Source organism: Cydia strobilella, chromosome 4 (assembly GCF_947568885.1).
Source record: "Cydia strobilella chromosome 4, ilCydStro3.1, whole genome shotgun sequence".
NCBI lineage: Eukaryota > Metazoa > Arthropoda > Insecta > Lepidoptera > Tortricidae > Cydia > Cydia strobilella.
Genome location: NC_086044.1, coordinates 4,962,623 through 4,982,840, shown reverse-complemented (window position 1 = coordinate 4,982,840; position 20,218 = coordinate 4,962,623). Strand labels below are relative to the sequence as shown.

Genomic DNA, 20,218 nt, shown 5'->3' with positions numbered 1-20,218 from the left:
CTCTCCGTAGATTGCAAGATGCAATTTTTTTGCATGTTTCGCATACAGTACCTAAATTCTAGCAGACTAAATTAATTTTGTATTAAGCAGAAACATTTGCAAACGATACCACAATATGAAGGATATGGTGCAAATATTCGCTGTCAACGGGTAAGTCTCGGTATTTCAATTGGCAGAGCGATGGCTGGATGGTTGGATGGATAGATTGGATGGATGGATGGGTTGGATTGGATGGATGAATGGTTTTATATTATGTAATGTCTTGTTTGTTTGTGCTTATGAATAAAATTTTATTCTATTCTATGGGCGAGTAAATTTTTCCACGTTTCGTTTATTCACGAACGCTACTCTTTTAACCGCTTTATTCATAAAATTTAGCAACCTCTTACAAACCTGTATTCAATTTTGTCTCTTTCTAACAATCAAAAATGTTAAAATGACGGATAGGGACAAACGATTATCAACGATTTGTTAAATTTAAGAAACAATTATGATTAACGCCATAAATCTACTAGTTTAGAGAATTAGTAGCGTTTGATTAATTTTTGGTTTGGCATTTTAAGAAAAATTTAAAGAGTAGCCTTTGCAAATAAGCAACATTCTGCAATTGTACGTTTTCCATAAACGGGGTTAGTCAAATAATTTTAATAGTAAATTAACTCAATAATTCAATTCAGTATGAAAAGATTTTGTAATCCCAATAGCTTCACGAACTTTCGCATCAAAAGTCACCCGAATCGTTTTACCTTGAGCTTTAATCATTAATTCTACAATTATACTCAAATATAATCAAACGGCAGGTGCTAATGATTTCAGACAAAGTTATCAAAGGAAAGTTGAGCATTAATAAAGCTAAGGTAGAAATTTTGCGGCAAAAGTTAAGGCGCCATGCTTTGAGAATCACGCAACTGTAAAATCGTTTTGTTATGAACAGATTTGGGTAAGATAGATGTAGAATTAATGAGAACGGATATCTATCTAAATATGCAAGTTAAGAAATATGTAGAATGATTTTTTCTCGCCAACGCACTACTACAACAAAACATTACTTGCTAGGTACTTTTGTGTTCAATTTCAACAAAAAAAAAAAAATTGAAAACCATGATAACTATGTTGTTCATTATTTATATTTGCGTATGCCTCCAAGAAACAGGATGTTTGCGTGAATGTATGCACAATTAGGTCATATTTGGATACCTAAATAAGATAAATGTACTTAAGAATCGATTCATTCAGTTTAAAAACCTACCTAGCTTAATCATATCAAAGATAGATATAACTCCGTAATAGATGGATACAGTCTAAGGAAAAAACGTGTCTCGAAAATCACGAAAATTTGATTCTCGATCAGATGTCGCTACTACATTTGACCTACCCTCGTATAGAGGGCGTTGATGGTTTCGTTTGTTATTTAACAATTTTAACGCATATCAGTGAAAGAACATGGGTCAAAATAATAAAAATAATTAATACAAATAAAAAAAATACATTTATCCATATTTAAATACATTTTATCGCATTTTTATAAATCTTAATTTTTAGTTTTAAAGTGTGTCGATAGATGGCAGTGAATTTACTATGGTTACAAAATTTACTATGACAGTACCGCTCTATAATATTATATCCTCTTTGATCATATTAAATGTATGAAACCGATATGCGTCACGACACAACACAACACGACAGGTCAGGCAAATGTGAACCGGGCTTTAAAAATACAATTATGACATTAAAAACTGCTTTATGAAGTCGATTATGTTTTGCTGAAAGTTATATCACCCCCGCTTCACTCCAATGATCAGTAGGCCGAGCACATGATTGGCGCGACAGTATCTCGCCGCGAGATAGACTACCCGTCTTTTACTAACTGTATGAATTAAAGAGGGACGGGTAGTCTATGTCGCGGCTAGATACACTCGCGCCAATCATGTGCTAGCCCGGCTGTCAATTATGTTATAAAGTGCCTCTACAGGGGCATAAAACTGACTTCACGCGAGAATACTTAATTGAAAGGTATTGTTGTTAGATCGAGGCATTCCAACTTTTAAACCGTCACTTAATCTTAGTTCTTAAGTAAACTTATTAAGGTCCATATTCAAATAGTTTTAGAATAAATGTTTATAGAAATATTTTACTTTTTACGACTTTAAGCGGGCCTTTTGACTTTATTTATCTGTATCATAGAGTAACTTATACTAGAGCGGTACTGTCATAGTAAATTTTGTAACCCCAGTAAATTCACTGCCATCTGTCGACAGTGTCGACACACTTTAAAACTAAAAATAAATATTTATAAAAATACGATAAAATGTATTTAAATATGGATAAATGTTTTTTTTTTATTTGCATTAATTATTTTTATGATTGACCCATGTTCTTACACTGATATGCGTTTAAATTATAAATAACAAACGAAGCCGTCAACGCCCTCTATACGAGTGTAGGCCAAAACTAGTGGCGCCCTCTGATCGAGAATCAAATTTTCGTGATTTTCGAGGCACGTTTTTTCCTCAGACTGTATCCATCTATTACGGAGTTATATCTATCTTTGTCTGTATTTAGTAGAGTGGCATCTAATGAGATGAAATAAAACTGTTTTATAAATAAGACGTTACATTGTAAACTTAAGTGCTCTTGCGTCATTTGGAAATAATGATAAATGCCTTGGAAATAATAACCCTTATTTTTAAGTGTAAAGTCTTATAATACCCTTATATTAAATTTTATTGTACAGTGGGGCGCAATTATTTGTTGTTAGTGACAGTAAAAGTAGTTGATTATTTTTTTTAATAAGGTTTGATTGTCTTGCCAATGACTATTTATTATAACAACAGGGGCGTTACCGCGAAAATCGAAAATCAAAATTTCTTTATCTACCTATATTGCAGAGGCAGATAACGAAATTTCGAGTTTCGATTATCGCGGTAGAACCCACCTGGCTACCTGTCTTATTTAATAAACTCCGATTCCTTGTATCACGCTAACATAACTAACCGACAATACAAATGATGCAAAGACAACGCCAATACTCTTCAAACAGTGTAATAAGAAATTTGCATATTTATAAACAATAATTTGGACTATTAGTATTATTTATTTGATAAACTAGCAGCTCTTGGAGCTGATGCGTGTATATAAGTTGTATATCGAGCACTTGTATTTTATTTTGCACTTTTCAAAGTTCTAAAATGTGTATCTAGTCTATTTTTGAAAGTGTTCACTGACGGTGCACTAACAACAGTTGCTGGTAAAGAGTTCCACACATTTACCACACGATTCGGCAAGAAGTGTTTCCTACTTTCTACCCGGAATGGCGGGAATATGCAAGCGGCAGGGTCGAGCAAATGTAGAAAACGAGGGGAGGCCTGTGGGACACTAAACTAGGCAAATAAAAAATAAAGAAATAGATTCGATTAAACTATGAGTATGTGGCGTCTCCCCTGTCACTGACAACGTCGTGCCACAATATTCTAACAGATGGCGTTAGCACGTTCTACATCGCGCTTACGGAGTTTCGATTGTCAGTTACTTATAAATACAACACTTGACCAACTCTCAGTGGACTTCGATCCCCAGATACTTGATTCGATACTCTCCGAATTAATTGTAATTGGCCCTCTCTACCTTTCTACATTATTTTTTTGAAGATACCTAATTAATATAAACTTTTATTTCTTATTTCAGATGTACAGGAGTTAATCACTGCAGCTTTGTGCTTCGCGAGGACTACCCCCCGGCGCGGGGGTGGCCGGCGGGGGTGGTTTACATAAAATACGCCTGCTTTGACGGTACGTATCGTATTGTTCGGAATGCTTCTGATATGAGGGAAGCTTTGAAGTTAAGTTTGAAAGGGGAAGTTTTTATGGGCGTTTAAGTTTTCGGTACCTATGTGAAGAAAATATTTGATGCTCGTATAAACCAAGTTAGAATATTTTCAAAGTATCTATCGATCGAAAAATGGTTACGTTCATAAAAACGTACCCATGTTGCCCATGTCAAAAGAGTTTCCTATAAAATCCGTACTTACATACTTGTTAGAAGCTGATAAAAATGCGAGCATGCTACCGCCATCTTGATAAAACAAACCGTGTCTAAATTCAAACCGCTCATGTGTATAGGTACATGGCTTTATAAAGCCAGCTACACACGTGCGTCCATAATCGTATTTATTAAAATTTTGCCCCAGTTGTGTAATTGTTACAGCGACATGACGCCACGGTTGTCAAAATTGGCAGTTGTTATTAATGGTGACGTCACGCTTGGAATTTTTCGCCCATATGGCGTCAATGGAGTCCAAATAAATAATGGTTACCCTATTTGAAACCAATAACTACATTTATAACTTTCACTATTGTCTTAAGAAATACTGACACGACGACCGGTCTGGCCTAGAGGGAAGTGACCCTGCCTGTGAAGCCGATGGTCCTGGGTTCGATTCCCGGTGTGATGAACACGGTACAAATATTTGTCCCTGAGTCATGGGTGTTTTCTATGTATATACGTATGTATTTATCCTTATCGTCGCCTAGCACCCATAGTACGAGCTTTGCTTAGTTTGGGGCTAGGTTGATCTATGTAAGATATCTCCTAATATTTATTTTATTTTAAACACCTAACATAATGGTGTTGTTGTGGCACTCCTCCTAGTTTTTATTAACCACAAAGGAGCTTTTAAAATGAAAACGACTTCTTTTATGAGGCGAAAGAATTGCTTTTTACGTCCAGTGGTAGTAAAAGCAGTTGAACTAATTTGTTGACATTGTCTTTATAAGAAGCTTTCGAACTATTTTATAGTAAAATTACGAAATAATCAAAACCTTTTCTATATACGTACGTACACAGACGATAAGTAGTTGGTACTTAATGTGTAAATGCCTCAATGTACAAGTATTATTAGATTAGAAGTAAACAAAAATGCTCTCATAAACTCCTGTTCCTATATAAACAGTTTGCATATAAAGGTAGACGTCGTGTGCTCGAATGACAGCTAACTGATATGATTCCAATATCATTCAAATATCGGTTTGATGTCAGTGCACGTTCGATGGCCTCAATGTACAACAGGCGGTCTAGCATAAGTTGCGTTCTCGCGCGCGAGTCCATACTTGAAGTCGCGCTAGATGTATGGCGCGCGAGAACGCAACTTATGCTAGACCGCCAGATGACACCCTGCTGTCACCTCTAATGACAATGACTTGGGTTTGAAAATGACATACTTACTCGTATATTGGGAAAGTGATAAGTATTAACTGGACCTCTATTTTACATAGATCGCCCCTATTCAAACAATGCTTATAAGAAGTCACAGGGGTACGATACCGATCTTCAACCAAAAAAACGTCACTTTTCTTCACGTCACTTCTTATAAGCGTGTTAGAATCGGCCCGAGTCTAATTTCCAGAGTTTATAGGGGAAATATCTACTAAATATATGATTTATAAGATGGTATCTTTTTTAGGGCGATAACTACCTACATTTTACTTTTGTAACAATTCCCAAAGGCCCAAAAATCTATATTATCCGTAACAATAAGTTACGAACATTGTATGACTATTGTTATCTTCCCACAACTTGTCCACTGTGGCGTCCCGCAATAGCGTCCCTAATAAGGAGTCTGAATGACACTCTATTTAGATAACTCGCGCCATTGGTCATGTTGATAACTTGATAAATGTTTTATTGCTAGGAAAAAAAACCTGTCATAGACGAGCATATTTCTTAAAGAACCGTAGCTACATATCCCTGAAAACAACACAAAAGATATACAGAAGATAAAGATAAAGAAAGTTTATTATTGAAGTAGGCATATTATGAACGTCAAATAAAGCTACGCCGGCTCTAACCCTACACCTCTGCCCCGAGAAGATTTAAATCCCCCCTCAAGTGGAGGAGGATATCCCAATATGGGACCGGCAACAAACAACACGTTTATTTTATAGACCAGTCACATTTAAGTTTCCAGCAATTTAAGAACAAGTTTATTTTTTTATTTAAACTTTATTGCACGAAATATATACAACGATGTACCTTCAAATGGCGGACTTAATGCCAAATGGCATTCTCTACCAGTCAACCATAGGCCCAAACAGAGATACCTACCTACAATTGGTGCAGAGAGAGAAATATATTGAGTGAAATTAAAAAAAGCAAACTATACTTTTATAAACTACATAAATAAATAAAATATATATAAAGTACCAGATATTTATAAAATACATACTATAAATATAATAATAATGGATATTATTCGAACTCTTGTTTATGTTAAAAATGGCTAGATTTTTTTTCTAACTCCTACCAATTATACAAGCTGTCATCGCATTGTTACCGCGATCCAAAGCAAATAAAAGGCTATCCCAGTAACATCACGCACAGATCAAAATTAATTGATAATAACACCAAATTTACAACCGACGTTTTGATAACGACCAATCTAAATTTACCGTTAACGTAACTTTTATTACGTTCACACAGAGCTTAATTCAGTTTTAAAACTTTTAAAGCCATGTGTGAACATTTGGTGACTATAAACTTATTGTAACAGCTCCCTATTCCCACGTGCCCAATATTTATTGTATAAACTGGCCAGATTGAGAAAAACCCAGCTGCTCCTGAGGAGTGCTTTTAATCGCTTACCGTCCGTCCACGGGCGAAGGTTTCAAAAAACCATTTTATGCGCGCTCTCTTATTACGCATACTTGTTACGAATTTGTATGTCACGTAACACTACATCTAGATCTCAGATAGCCCGTGTTCGATCCAAATGAGGCCAAAGGGAACCAGTGACTCCCCCGCTTTTCTTTTGTTCTCTCAAGCAGGGCGGGTCAACTAAAACTGGTCGGGTGTTTAACTTGCCGATACATTGACGGATTTACCCCAAAATTTCTGAAATCAAGGGCGGTGTAATGGAGTATGGCAACAAATAATTCGGGCGTCACGTGCGTGTGATTTGCCGGATGCGTGGTGACTGTTGGCTGTTGGATATCGATCTTTGTCGTGCTTTGGCAAAATTAAATTGACGATGAATTTATCATATAATTTATCAATCCTACTGCGACAGGCGAAGAAAAAGTGGTGGCGGTGCACATTTATCAGCATCACAATCAATTTAAAATTTTGAAAAATCCTTACGCCATAACATAACTTTCGCAAACTGATGTCCTATTGCCGAGGAGACGCCTTAGAGTAACGAGCGACCTTAAAAACTTTGTAAAAAAAGGCACATAACACACGGATAATGTCTTTCTAATTATACGGTATCACATTTATATTTGATCCGCAAAAATTTTTATTTATCCTCAATGTATAATTATATGTATTCGTAGCTACAGTGTTCTACTAACGACCGGTTAGCAGTCGTCACAAAAGTGACGGTCAATGTCAAACCCTAAACATTTTGTCAGGAAAGTGTCAGTTAGACGTGACTTAAACACAACTTAAGTCGCGCTTTAAAGTACAAGTTAAAATGAACACGCCCAGCTACATAATGGCAGCCGCCCTATCAGCAATTAAAATAATGTCACCGCTATCATATTTCATGACATATCACCAGAATTAGTGGCTATTAAAACGACCGTTAACATAAATGGCGTGAAAACGATGCCTTTTGATTGCGTAATAACAATAACAATAACACCATTGTTATAGTTAGTGAATAATTCTCCCATTTTTGTGCCCGCTGACCATGGCGCCGTTGGTAGTGCATTTCGCTCTTGCTTAAACCAAAGATTTATCGGTAGCCTTCAACACGTACTTCTGTAAAGCTCTTGGCCACCCTGGGTCCAAAGTTTTATGCCGAAAAAGGAACATCACCAAAATTAATTTTGGTGTAAATCCTCGTAAGGTAGGTACATAAGTTTACTTGTCATCAAGCTTTCACACTGCTACAATTTCAATTTTCATGCAAAAAGGTGTCATTTATCATTGGCTCTCACAGCAGTTAAGCCCATTTGAAATTGAGGCAAATATCGTACAGTATTCTGGCAATCAATAGCTATTGTATTGAGAACGACATCGATTATCTCTTTATCATTATCGGATTTAGATGAATCGGATGCCATTTGCACAGGCCTCCTTTTATTATGATATTGAAATGCGTGAGGTTTTGTCCCCAGCCCAGACTGGCCAAGGAGATCAAAATGTAATCAATTACAGTCTGAATGTCTCTCCGTAACCGTATTCGCAAATGGACGGTTCACACGATATTTAAAATACTATGCGAACATCGGGGGTCGAAGAGTTCTGGGCTCCATTTTCGATTTAGTAAAAGTGGAAACTATGACCCCGAATTTTAATAACAATATATTTAATATGACCCCGAATTTAAACGTTGGTCGAAACTCCCTCTGTGCAGATGTAACCACACTAATTTTTACATACCTACCTTTTGATATTGACCAATACCACCAGCCCAGCTTGTTCCTACGTGATGGCCACTCAGGAATATTTCTACAACCTTTATATTTTAATTTATTGAATACTCAAATTACATCAATCTTTTCAAGTACGTATTTTTGTTCCCATCGTACCTACACCCCATTTCACGGTAAGTTATATTCTGAGTTCGGTCGAATTAAGGGTAGAAAAATATTCCCTTAATATAAACATTAGAAAGACATACCTTGAAGGCTTTGAAGATATTAAGCAGAAAAAGAAGACAAATAAAAATTAAATGTCTGCTGATGTTTCCTCAACCGTGTTGGGATAAATTTGAGGAAGTTTTTGGTAGCAAAATCATAAAGACTTGAATTTTGCGTCACACTTTGGCAAAACCTCATTTGCTCTAACTCATAAACGAGGAACTAATCGTTTTAGCCAACATAACAATTGTGGCTAGGTACTCGACGTACGTCGGCTAACGCCAAACAACAAGAAATCACGAAGGAATATATCAGCGGGCCTAAGATGGACGGCTGTCTATCATTTGTCACCATACCTGTCACGCTCTAACAAGTACGTAAGTGCGAAAGTCACGCATGATATGACAAGTGACAAAAACGCGACCATGATCCGGTGCAGGATGACAGATGCTACAATTGGCGTTTCCTATTAACGATTGTCATATTGGTTAGGCCCCAGTCCAGCCCAGATACATTCACGTCACCCTAAGAGATATGGCCGATATCCAGATATTTACGAGTTTCGTACCAATTCGGATATTGCCGTGTATTCGAAGATACCCGTGTTTATCGCCAAATCACATCTTTCCAATATCCTACGATAAGTATCTAATCGATACTTTATGGTTAGGGGAATTATAAGCTGGTTTATAAAATGAGTGTACTTAATGCTCTTTTATTGCTGTATATTTGCGAAGGGAATATATTTATTAAACCACATTTAAAGTCGGGTCTATCGCGAATTTATTTTGTTACCTTTATTTACCGACGTTTCGACACAGGTTTCACTGGTTGTGGTCGCGACTAACTGATGTCCCGGCAAAATGTCAAAACAGAACTACCCGATTTTAAATGTGATTTATATGTGTTCAAAACGCGAAAGTTTTAAAGGGAATATATTTACATAAGAAGTTTATAAGAGTCACACAAACTCGTTGCCAAAAATCCGCTCCCATAACGTCGAAGTATTCTTATAAAAAATTGTACGCGCAATCAAGAAAATTAAAAGCACGCAAAAAAAGATGACCGTCTGAATATTACAGATTCTTCAACAATTTTCTCAGGAAAGGGGACAGCCGCTTCTCCAAACAAACGTAGTCCCCATTTTCCTCTCTGGATATTGACATTATGGAAAATATTTTTACATTTGGTGAATATTAAGCATACGTAGCTATCCTTGACTACGTTTGACTTTTCCCGATTTTTTTATTTGACAATTTTTTTAATGCTCCTAACTTTTATAAAAATTAAACGTAGGGACATAGCTGGGATTGATATACAACAAATGTGACGTTTTCAACCAAAAGGGACCACATTGTCGCTAGTCGATAAGGTTGATTTCAAGTTGAAGCTATATGGAAATAGCGCCTTATTGACAACCGACAATAAGTACCCTTTTGGTTGAGAATGGCACAAATTGTGTCAAATTATTTCCAATAATGTTAATATCCAGAAAGGAATATGCATGAGGTCTACGTTTGTATACGTGACCTTATTTATTATATCAAGTATCAAGTACGTTGCCTTAGCAATAGTCGCTCATAATCTGATAAATCTGATAATCCTTGCAAGTGACTATTTTGGATGAAAGCAAGCAATGAAATAAAACTATGAAAACGGATTATATCGCGTATATTGAATTTATAATACATCCGTTTCCATAGCTAACATAATTTCATGAGTAACTATCGCGGTAACCGAAGACAATATTATGAAAGCAAGCAATGTTTAAATAAGTTACTCTTGCTGTAAGGCATTGCATAAAAAATCGAGAATTAAAAAAAAAACGACAGGATTTTATCTACCCATTTTATTGATACAATCTTTCATCATCGCAGCCATTGCAGCGTGCGGATCAATTTTCTATAATCGGATTATATTAGATCGATATTTTAGCTTATTCGATGCAAAGTCTGTTTACATCGATAAGTTTGCAAACTGACAAACAAAACAAACATTGACACGTGATGGTGGCGTGACGAAGGCGTCACGCACATCTTTTGTGTCAGTTTTATGTGACGTTGCGTAATTTTAATCCTTAACGGGTGACATTTTTTTGTTTTGGGAAGCGTGGATTATATCCTAAATGTACACATGGCATTATGGTGCACATTTTGTTGTTGATTTGTACAAAGTTGACTTGTCTAATGGTTGATTATGCGATGTTGCGATGTTTATGTTTTTTAATATTTTTAACATTGTTTATTTGTGACGTTTTCAATTAAAAGGTACCACATTGTCGCTTGTCGATAAGGTTGATTTCTAATTGAAGCTATATGGAAAGAGCGCCTTACTGACAAGCGACAATAAGTACCCTTTTGGTTGAAAATGGCACATTTATTGTCTTTAACGATCTGATTATTGCAAGCTTGTGAAACTCTCGATTTGGAAAGTCACATTTAGGATAGTATTCTATTATACTTGCTTAGGTAGATCGTTAGTTCGTTTCAGGACTTTCAGGTACCACCTAGTGAATTAAACCTTAACTAGTAAATATAATTCTTCTGCTTCCGATTTATAGACATTTCCATAATGATTTCCATGTAAAAGACATTGATCAAAATGTGTTTGCAATGTAGATGATATAGGTACGTTAAAGATTTATTAAATTTATGATTGCCATAACTACTCTCGTCGAGTAACTAAATACGGTTAATCGTAGTTATGCTAACCCATCTCAACTATGCAAAGGTCCATAACTCAGCTTATGTGAGTATGAGTTATGAGTCGATATTCCCAACCCACTACTGAATACCTACGAATCGAATTCTCACATATCCAATTAAAGGGGCTCCAGATCAGGGGGCCTAGCCAATACGACAATCGTTGATTAATTAAAATTAAAAAAATAAAATTCATTTATTTCAAGCTATTTGGCTCATTTAACATTACAACATTACAATTAAAAATACAATTAACATTCAAATAATAAATAACACATTAAAATAATAATAATACAATCAAATGAAATAATATATGGAAATAGTCACATGACTTTTCGTAGCACCCGTCATCCCGATTGACAACAACATCAACAGAGCTTGGACAAAAATGCATTCATACGTCCGGCTGTTCTGCTCTCACTCCAGCGGTGTCAGTATGGTTGCATTTTTATCACCTATCACAATGCCTGTCACTTTCGCACTCACATACTTGTTAGAACGTGACAGGCATTGTGACAGGCGATAAAAATGCTACCGTGCTAAGCCCACTGGTCGCATTTCTCAACAGATTCTCGTAAAATTTTGTGAGCTGTTTCGATAATTAATATGTTTTTCTTTAATTTAGTTTTTGGTTTTTTCCAAAATGGCGGAGCCATGAGGGTTCGCCTGGTCTAAGAATTCTCTGCGTTTATGCAACCAATTAGAATACGTGGCCCGCTATTTCAGATGCGCTAATCCCACTTAAATTTTCCTAAACTCGACTTAATCCGGCTCCGATTTGCATAATTTCCACTAAGTATAATTCCACTTTATTCGTGTACAGTACACAATGTCCTAAGTGCCATGTATTTTCTTTAAAGGTTATGTTTCTTTTAAAAATTTCAGAATTTTGCATAAGCTTAGCGGATTGTGCTCTTATATGTGTCGTTTTCAATTAATTGGTACCACATTGTCGCTTACCATAAGGACGAAATTGGATTGTATCTTAATACGAATAACCTGTAAAAGAGTCCTTATGGCTAACGACAATGTGTTACCTTCTGATTGAAAACGACACATATGTATTTAAGTGATCGTGGTTTACTACTAATGATATAAGCTACTTTTGGCAGGTTTACCCGATTACTATAAAAAGGTGTTTTTCAGGTCTGAATATTCAGTAATTCGATACGATTATCCTTCGATGTATTTAACGATGTGTCTTGTCGTCTTTGTATTTTGATTTTTTTGTTTCAATCTCATATTATGTTTTTTTTTATTGGATAAAGGAAAGCATTTGACCACAATCTCACCTGATGGTAAGTGTCGATGCGGTCTAGAATGGAGCATGCTTACCTACGAGTAAGAGTATAGTACTAATGTACTTAGTAGGTATAAAAACAACATACCTATTTGGAGAGAGTCTTACATAATTTTGTATTAAATATACAACTTGCTTGAATCATCGATAAGACCATTATTTTATTAAACTACTAACTTTTAACTTTAATTAATCTTACTTTTTTAGGGTTCCTTACCCAAAGGGTAATAACGGGACCCTATTACCAAGACTCCGCTGTCCGTCTGTCACCAACTCACCAGGCTGTATCTCATGAACCGTGATAGCTAGAAAGTTGAAATTTTCACAGATGATGTATTTCTGTTGCCGCTATAACAACAAATACTAAAAAGTACGGAACCCTCGGTGCGCGAGTCCGACTTGCACTTGGCCGGTTTTTTTCATTCTAGCATCACATCGCTAGAAGGTTCCACCAGTTTAGTTACCGCTAAGTCGTAAATTTAGCCATATCTGGAAGGCTTAACGTCCATGATATACTTCAAGCCCGTCGAACATCTTTGACACGGTTAACTGTCGTCTTGAACCTTATTGCCCTGTGTTAAGGTTTTCCAAAGGTCATTGGTCAGCTACTACTGCTGTCTATGTCCCTATTGGTATCTGAGTATGCGCTGATGTCCAATCGAAACAGGCTATATTTCACTGTCGTGTTTCCTAGTCTGGATATGCGAAGGAAAACTACCCATAAATCAAATGTTTCAGAAAATAGCTTTGCTTCGGAAAAATAGTAGTGGCTTTGGGAGGCTGCTTACAGTATACTGGACTTGTGATATACAGTGTGGAAAAAATTATTGGACCCTGGAGGGAGAATGCCTTAAAGGAAACATCATTATATTTTTTAAAAGAAACAAAACTGCATTCAAAGATTTTTTAAATTCACTTGTCTCGCCCGGGAATCGAACCGACTAAAAATTCCAAAAAATAAACACTCGCTATTTTATTCCACTAGTCGATACAGTTAATGTTAATGATAACATTTCTCCAAGAAACATTAGGTCTTACCTTACACACGTCAGTCGTACAAAATATCCATAGAATCGAATATTTAGTACTCAAGAATATATTTAGTATATTTTAGACAAGCGAAATTGAAGAAAAAAGAAAAATCTTTGAATGCAGTTTTCTTTTTAAAAATAAAAGAATATTGGGTCCTAAAACCTCCCTGGCAACGGGACTTTTTGCTTACGAGATCTTATATTTTATGTTAATTCTGCTAAACCATTGTTTGTACATTTATAGTATTTAAGTAAGTACTATTTAAGCGTATTATGGTTTTTTTTTTAAATTTTTATCATTTTCAATGAAATAATGTCGTCTAGTTCCCACAAGATAAGCCTTTTTGAGCTTTCTGTGGGGCTACTTATGTCGATCTAGGTAAAATTGTCCTATAATGTTCAATATTTATTTATTTTAAATATATTAATAACGAGTCACTCACGTGTTTTAAGTCGAAAACGCTCGACATGTTTCACTCCGTACCGAGGAGCGTCATCAGGAGCTTGTGTCGATGGTGACGGGCCGGCGCAGTCTGTTCTTCGCGCCCGATGACTCGGCGCGGGCGCTGGTGGCGGCAGGGGGGGGGGGGGGGCGAGAAACTACCCTCGTTTACGGCATTATTGTCAAATGGTAATGGTGGTGTGGTGGTAATTTAATATGTCTGTGTCTCACGGAAATTTTGTTATTAAAATTTATTTATTTTATATAAATACTAGTACCTATCTTGTGATTATTTTGGATGTTTATATTGTCCCAAATTTATTAAAACGGTACGAGAAGATGAGGATAGTTACATGACTCTACTTTTCACATATATAGCATGATTACCATGTTTCGTAATTCATCATACAAACATTTATTAGATAACATACACTAAAGAAAAAGTGACCAAGTCCTCTCCATTTATATATAGTAGTGTGACTACTTAAAACACGAATAAAAAATAAAAACAAAATAATTTGATTTATTCCCTACTATTTATAAATTTCAATAAATGTCAATATACAAGAAAAAAAAAACAATTCTATAACAACTTAAGGCTAAACTTAAGCCTAGTCAAAGAGTCCCCCCGAGTTGTCCCTGGCGCAAAGGTGCCCATCACACTAGCCGCGTTACCACGTTGAATTGCGATGGACAACCTTTGCACCAGGTACGAACCCGCGCGGGCGTTAGACCCCCTCTCCCTAATACGACGTCCCACTTCCCTAGTAAAGGCAATAGCCTCTGACCCCCAGCACCCAGTAGTCTCGATCGCCATTTATTTAGTTTTATGTATACACGTAGCAAAAAATCATTAAGGGAGGAAATTTAGGTTAAATAATATAAATAAAATCTAAATTCATGCATATGGCACCTAGCTGTCTACTTATTTAAACTAACACGATTTTCACTCATAATTTTTAAACTAACACGTGACATTTCGAACGTAACGTCACGTTCGAAACGTCAGGCCATAAGTAAACGTAAGTTTGTACGCGATTAAGTCCCGTGTTAGTTTTAAAATTATGACCTGTCTACTTGTTGTGCAAAAATAATTATTATGAACATGAAATCTGGAGGTATGAATGTATATAAATAAATAAATAAATATTATAGGACATTCTTACACATATTGACCAAGTCCCACGGTAAGCCCAAGAAGGCTTGTGTTATGGGTACTCAGACAACGATATATATAATATATAAATACTTAAATACATAGAAAACACCCATGACTCGGGAACAAATATCTGTGCTCATCACACAAATAAATGCCCTTACCTGGATTCGAACCCAGGACCATCGGCTTCACAGGCAGGGTAACTACCCACTAGGCCAGACCGGTCGTCGGTATATTTTAATGTTTTAATGGAAGTGAAATGAATAAGTTCTACGCGATGGAAGTCGCGGGCGAAAACTCAGAAAGCTTGCTCATAAAAATACACCAAAATGTTCTATTGTAATGGCCGTGTTTGTGAATGGGAATAGTTGCGAAATATCTCTCGTAAATCAGACATTTAATATCCTCGCTCGGAAAATAAGCTGAGATGAGATTTGTGGATATTTGACCTTAGTCGTAAACAACACTGTGATGATAGCGTCTTTACAGTTGAACGCGTTTATGGTTACTTACTTACTCCGTTGGCTTAGCGACCCAAAATGAGACTTGGCCTCCGACACAAGACAGCGCCACTTTTCTCGATCCTGAAACCTCCTTTTCTCCTGTTCTTGATTTTTCTTTATTCTTTTTTTTTCGTTGATGGTGCTTACTTACAATTGTAAGAGCTTTAATGTATGTACAAATCCCTACATAGATTAGGTATAAATGCGAAAATACTGTCTGTCTGTCTGTTACCTCTTCACGCTCAAACTGATTTAGATGATTTTTTTTATTAATTTAGTTTTTATCAATCATCATCATCATTCCACGCAGACAAAATTGCGAGTTGAAGCCTAGTATCGATGTATACCGGGTGTTTCCTGTAACAGGAGCAATAAATTAAGCTGTAGGCTGTATTCCTCAAACTGACCAACATTCAACATTCACCGATTCACCATACAAGTAGAATGTTCAAGTTATCGTTGCTTTCGTCAACTACAATCGTCAAAAATTTGCTAAAGATACGATAGAGATCGAATATTTTTGACGTATCTTAAAGTTCGAACCAGGCCGAATAATTTTCTCACAAGACACCGCTATTTCGTTATCATTACCACTAGCTCCATCACTTAGCATTAAGTTTATAGTAATAATATTGCTTTTTTCGATTTGACATTTTTACATTCTTATTAACAGATTCATTTAAATTTAATATTGAGTGATTTGACATTGGCTATTATTTAAAATTCTACAGTTGACATTTAATTTAATTTATTAATTCGTTTTAATTGTTTTTTCTTAAAAATAATTATGTAACCAATGTAATATGTGTGTTTTGTATATGACATTTATTCCGGTTTGAATTAATGAAATCTTATTTACTTAAGTTAAGTTGCAATTTGTATGTCTATCTTTTTGTTTTTAGCAATTAATGCATGTTAGCCATTAGCCCATTAAGTATTAATTGTAATGCCAATTAGCACGTAAAGTTTAGCTGTTAGTGCTTATTGAATGAAAAATAAATAAATGAAATTTCCTATACGAGTACGCCTTAGCCGTAACCCGTAGCTACGCTGCCGTGTCAGACGTATCTCTGCTATCTCAAAAAACATAGTTTTGAGTAAATCGACTTTAAAGTTTTTGGTGAGCGTGAAAACTAATAAACTCATATATTTCGTGAGTTTATTGAGTTAAGTCATTTTTAATATGTGTTTTGTGTTTCAATAGACGTGAAGAATAATATTTCTTTACTTTTTTTTGTAAAAGTACATAGTTTTTGAAATAAACGCATAAACATAGTTTGGCGTAACCACTGTTTCATACATTTGGTGGTTGCGCGTAACTATGTTAACTTAAAGTTAGACGAGTTCGTTGTATGAGCGCTCATACTATTTCGCGTGGCCACGGCTCGCGGGCTTATTGCGGTTTTCGTTTATCTAAAGTTAGAAGACTACATTGTATCAACTTCTAGTAAAACGTGTAACCGGGGCATGGGGAATATTGAGGTGGTCACGCGTAGTTCTTTTATCTTAAGTTGTAAGAGTTCGTTGTATTAGTGCTCCTAGTAAAACGCGTAACCAGACTACACAAGATAATCCATTTTATATTGTGCTAACTCACATTACATACAAGGAGCCCGATTTCCATCAGTCCTTACATCATTGGTTATAAAGTAGATCAATCGTATGGTGGAAAGAGCCTTATGTTTAATAGCGTTTGTATGTATTGCATGCATGTATGTATGTATGTATGTATGTATGTGTGTGTGTGTGTGTGTGTGTGTGTGTGTGTGTGTGTGTATGTGTGTGTGTGTGTGTGTGTGTGTGTGTGTGTTGTGTGTGTTTGTTTGTTTGTATGTACTTTATTTAATATTTAATCCCAGTAAGTGTAAAAGGCGGAATTAACGGCAGAAGGTCAGTTACTCCAAAATTTTTGACCGCCTTAAAAAAAAGGTTCTCAGTTTGACCCGTATGTTTGTCCGAGATTATCTCGCGTTTGGCTGAACCGAGTTTGATGCGGTATTCAGAAAAATGTTTGTTACATTTTGGAGAAGGTTTTAGTATACATAGATCTGAGCTGATGCTGAACCCTGGCTGTACCTAGTGGAACTCAGGTTTGGTGCAACATAGGCACACGCTGTTTTGGTCATCCAACACGTCTTAATGAGTAGTTGGGGGATCAGTACCCAAGATAAAGCTGATGCTGAACCCTGGCTGTAACTAGTGGAACTCAGGTTTGGTGCAACGTAGACAAACGCTGTTTTGGTCATCCGACACGCCTTGATGAGCACTTGGAAGAGCAGTACCCAAGATAGAGCTGATGCTGAACCCTGGCTGTACCTAGTGGAACTCAGGTTTGGTGTAACATAGGCACACGCTGTTTTGGTCATCTAACACGTCTTAATGAGCAACTGGGAGAGCAGTACCTAAGATAGAGCTGATGTTGAACCCTGGCTGTACCTAGTGGAACTCAGGTTTGGTGCAACGTAGGCAAACGCTGTTTTGGTCATCCGACACGCCTTGATGAGCACTTGGGAGAGCAGTACCCAAGATAGAGCTGATGCTGAACCCCGGCTGTACCTATTGCGACTCAGGTTTGGTGTAACATAGGCAAACGCTGTTTTTGGTCATCCGACACGCCTTGATGAGCACTTGGGAGAGCTGTACCTAATAGTGGAACTTAGGTTTGGTGCAACGTAGGCAAACGCTGTTTTGGTCATCCGACACGCCTTGATGAGCACTTGGGAGAGCAGTACCCAAGATAGAGCTGATGCTGAACCCCGGCTATACCTAGTGGAACTCAGGTTTGGTGTAACATAGGCACACGCTGTTTTGGTCATCCAACACGTCTTAATGAGCACTTGGGAGAGCAGTATCCAAGATAAAGCTGATACCATAGAGTAACTTATACTAGAGCGGTACTGTCATAGTAAATTTTGTAACCCCAGTAAATTCACTGCCATTTGTCGACACACTTTAAAACTAAAAATTAAGATTTGTAAAAATACGATAAAATGTATTTAAATATAGATAAATGATTTTTTTTAAATGCATTAATTATTTTTATGATTTTGACCCATGTTCTTTCACTGATATGCGTTAAAATTGTTAAATAACAAACGAAACAGTCAACGCCATCTATACGACAGTGGGCCAAAACTAGTGGCGCCCTCTGAACGAGAATCAAATTTTCTTGATTTTCGAGGCACGTTTTTTCCTTAGACTGTAAACATCTATTACGGAGTTATATCTATCTTTGCTGATACTGAACCCTGGTAGTACCTAGTGGAACTCAGGTTTGGTGCAACGTAGGCAAACACTGTTTTGGTCATCCGACACGCCTTGATGAGCACTTGGGAGAGCAGTACCCAAGACAGAGCTGATGATTAACCCCGGCTGTACCTAGTGGAACTCAGGTTTTGGTTCAGGTTTGGTGTAAATTTATTGTGGGTATTAGAAGATATATAGTAAAAATATTAAGGTCAGTTACTCCAAAATTTTTATTCATAATCAGAATCATTAACTATACGTTTCTATGTATTTCAAAATAAGACACTCCAGCGATCCAAATATATGTTTAAACTAATATTTTGCCTCTACTGACACTGTTTGAAACTTTTTCTTGCTTTTAGTAATAAAAATGAAAAGAAGAGTAAAAAATATGTTTTATAAATTATGTTCATAACTTTACTTACTTTTTATGCATTTATTAGTTATCTTCTACAGAAGAAAGAAACTACTACAGAAGTATGTAACAAGATAGTACTCGTGCATTACTTATATTATATTGTCAGTTATTTCAATTAATTTTGTGTTTGTCATTTTTTATTTTTTATTTACGTTAAGATTTTTGTAAGTAGGTACCTGTCGGGGCTTCTAACCTCCGTGGCGACCTGACATAGACCGACTGACTGACTGGCTGACTGACATACATATTTGGAATATTGGAACATTTGGAACGACCGACATTTAAATTCAAAATTAGACATGACAATCACAAGACCAGTTGACGACTAGTTAATGACAGACAGCGGACGACGATAAACAGTTCAGTACCTATGTAGGTTATCTTAAGATTTAAAAAAAAACGAAATAGTTTAGTTTTTCACAGGGTTTTCAGCAATGATTACAAAGTGAGATTAGCTAAGATAATTAGTCGCACAACCTTTGTTTTCTACCACATTTCTATCACTACACATTCGTAACAAGGCTTTACTTCGTAAAAAACTCATTTCAAAGACTAATTTATCATATTTTGAACAAACAACATAAAAAAAACACCGGAACGCTAACTTAACCGGGTCAATATTACGTACGTAATGAAATGTAAATGTGACGTTTTCAATCAAAAGGTACCACATTGTCGCTTACCATAAGGACGAAAATTGCTTGTATCTTTATACGAAAAACCTGTCAGAATGTCCTTATGATAAGCGACAATGTGGTACTTTTTGTTTGAAAACGACACAAATAAACAAATACACGTGGCAAGGAGCGACGAGCCGCTCCCTCCGCGCCCCGCCCCC

The 20,218-nt window shown here is 36.3% G+C and overlaps 1 protein-coding gene across 2 annotated transcripts in view; it reads left to right on the top strand.

Moving 5' to 3' along the window:
- Positions 1–20,218, top strand: part of LOC134740989 (uncharacterized) — a 152,093-nt gene that overhangs the window by 76,981 nt on the left and 54,894 nt on the right. For both annotated transcript variants that reach the window (XM_063673705.1, XM_063673704.1), the window contains exon 3: positions 3,685–3,788. In XM_063673705.1, coding sequence (XP_063529775.1) covers positions 3,685–3,788 — 104 coding nt within the window. The remainder of the gene's footprint in view (positions 1–3,684; positions 3,789–20,218) is intronic.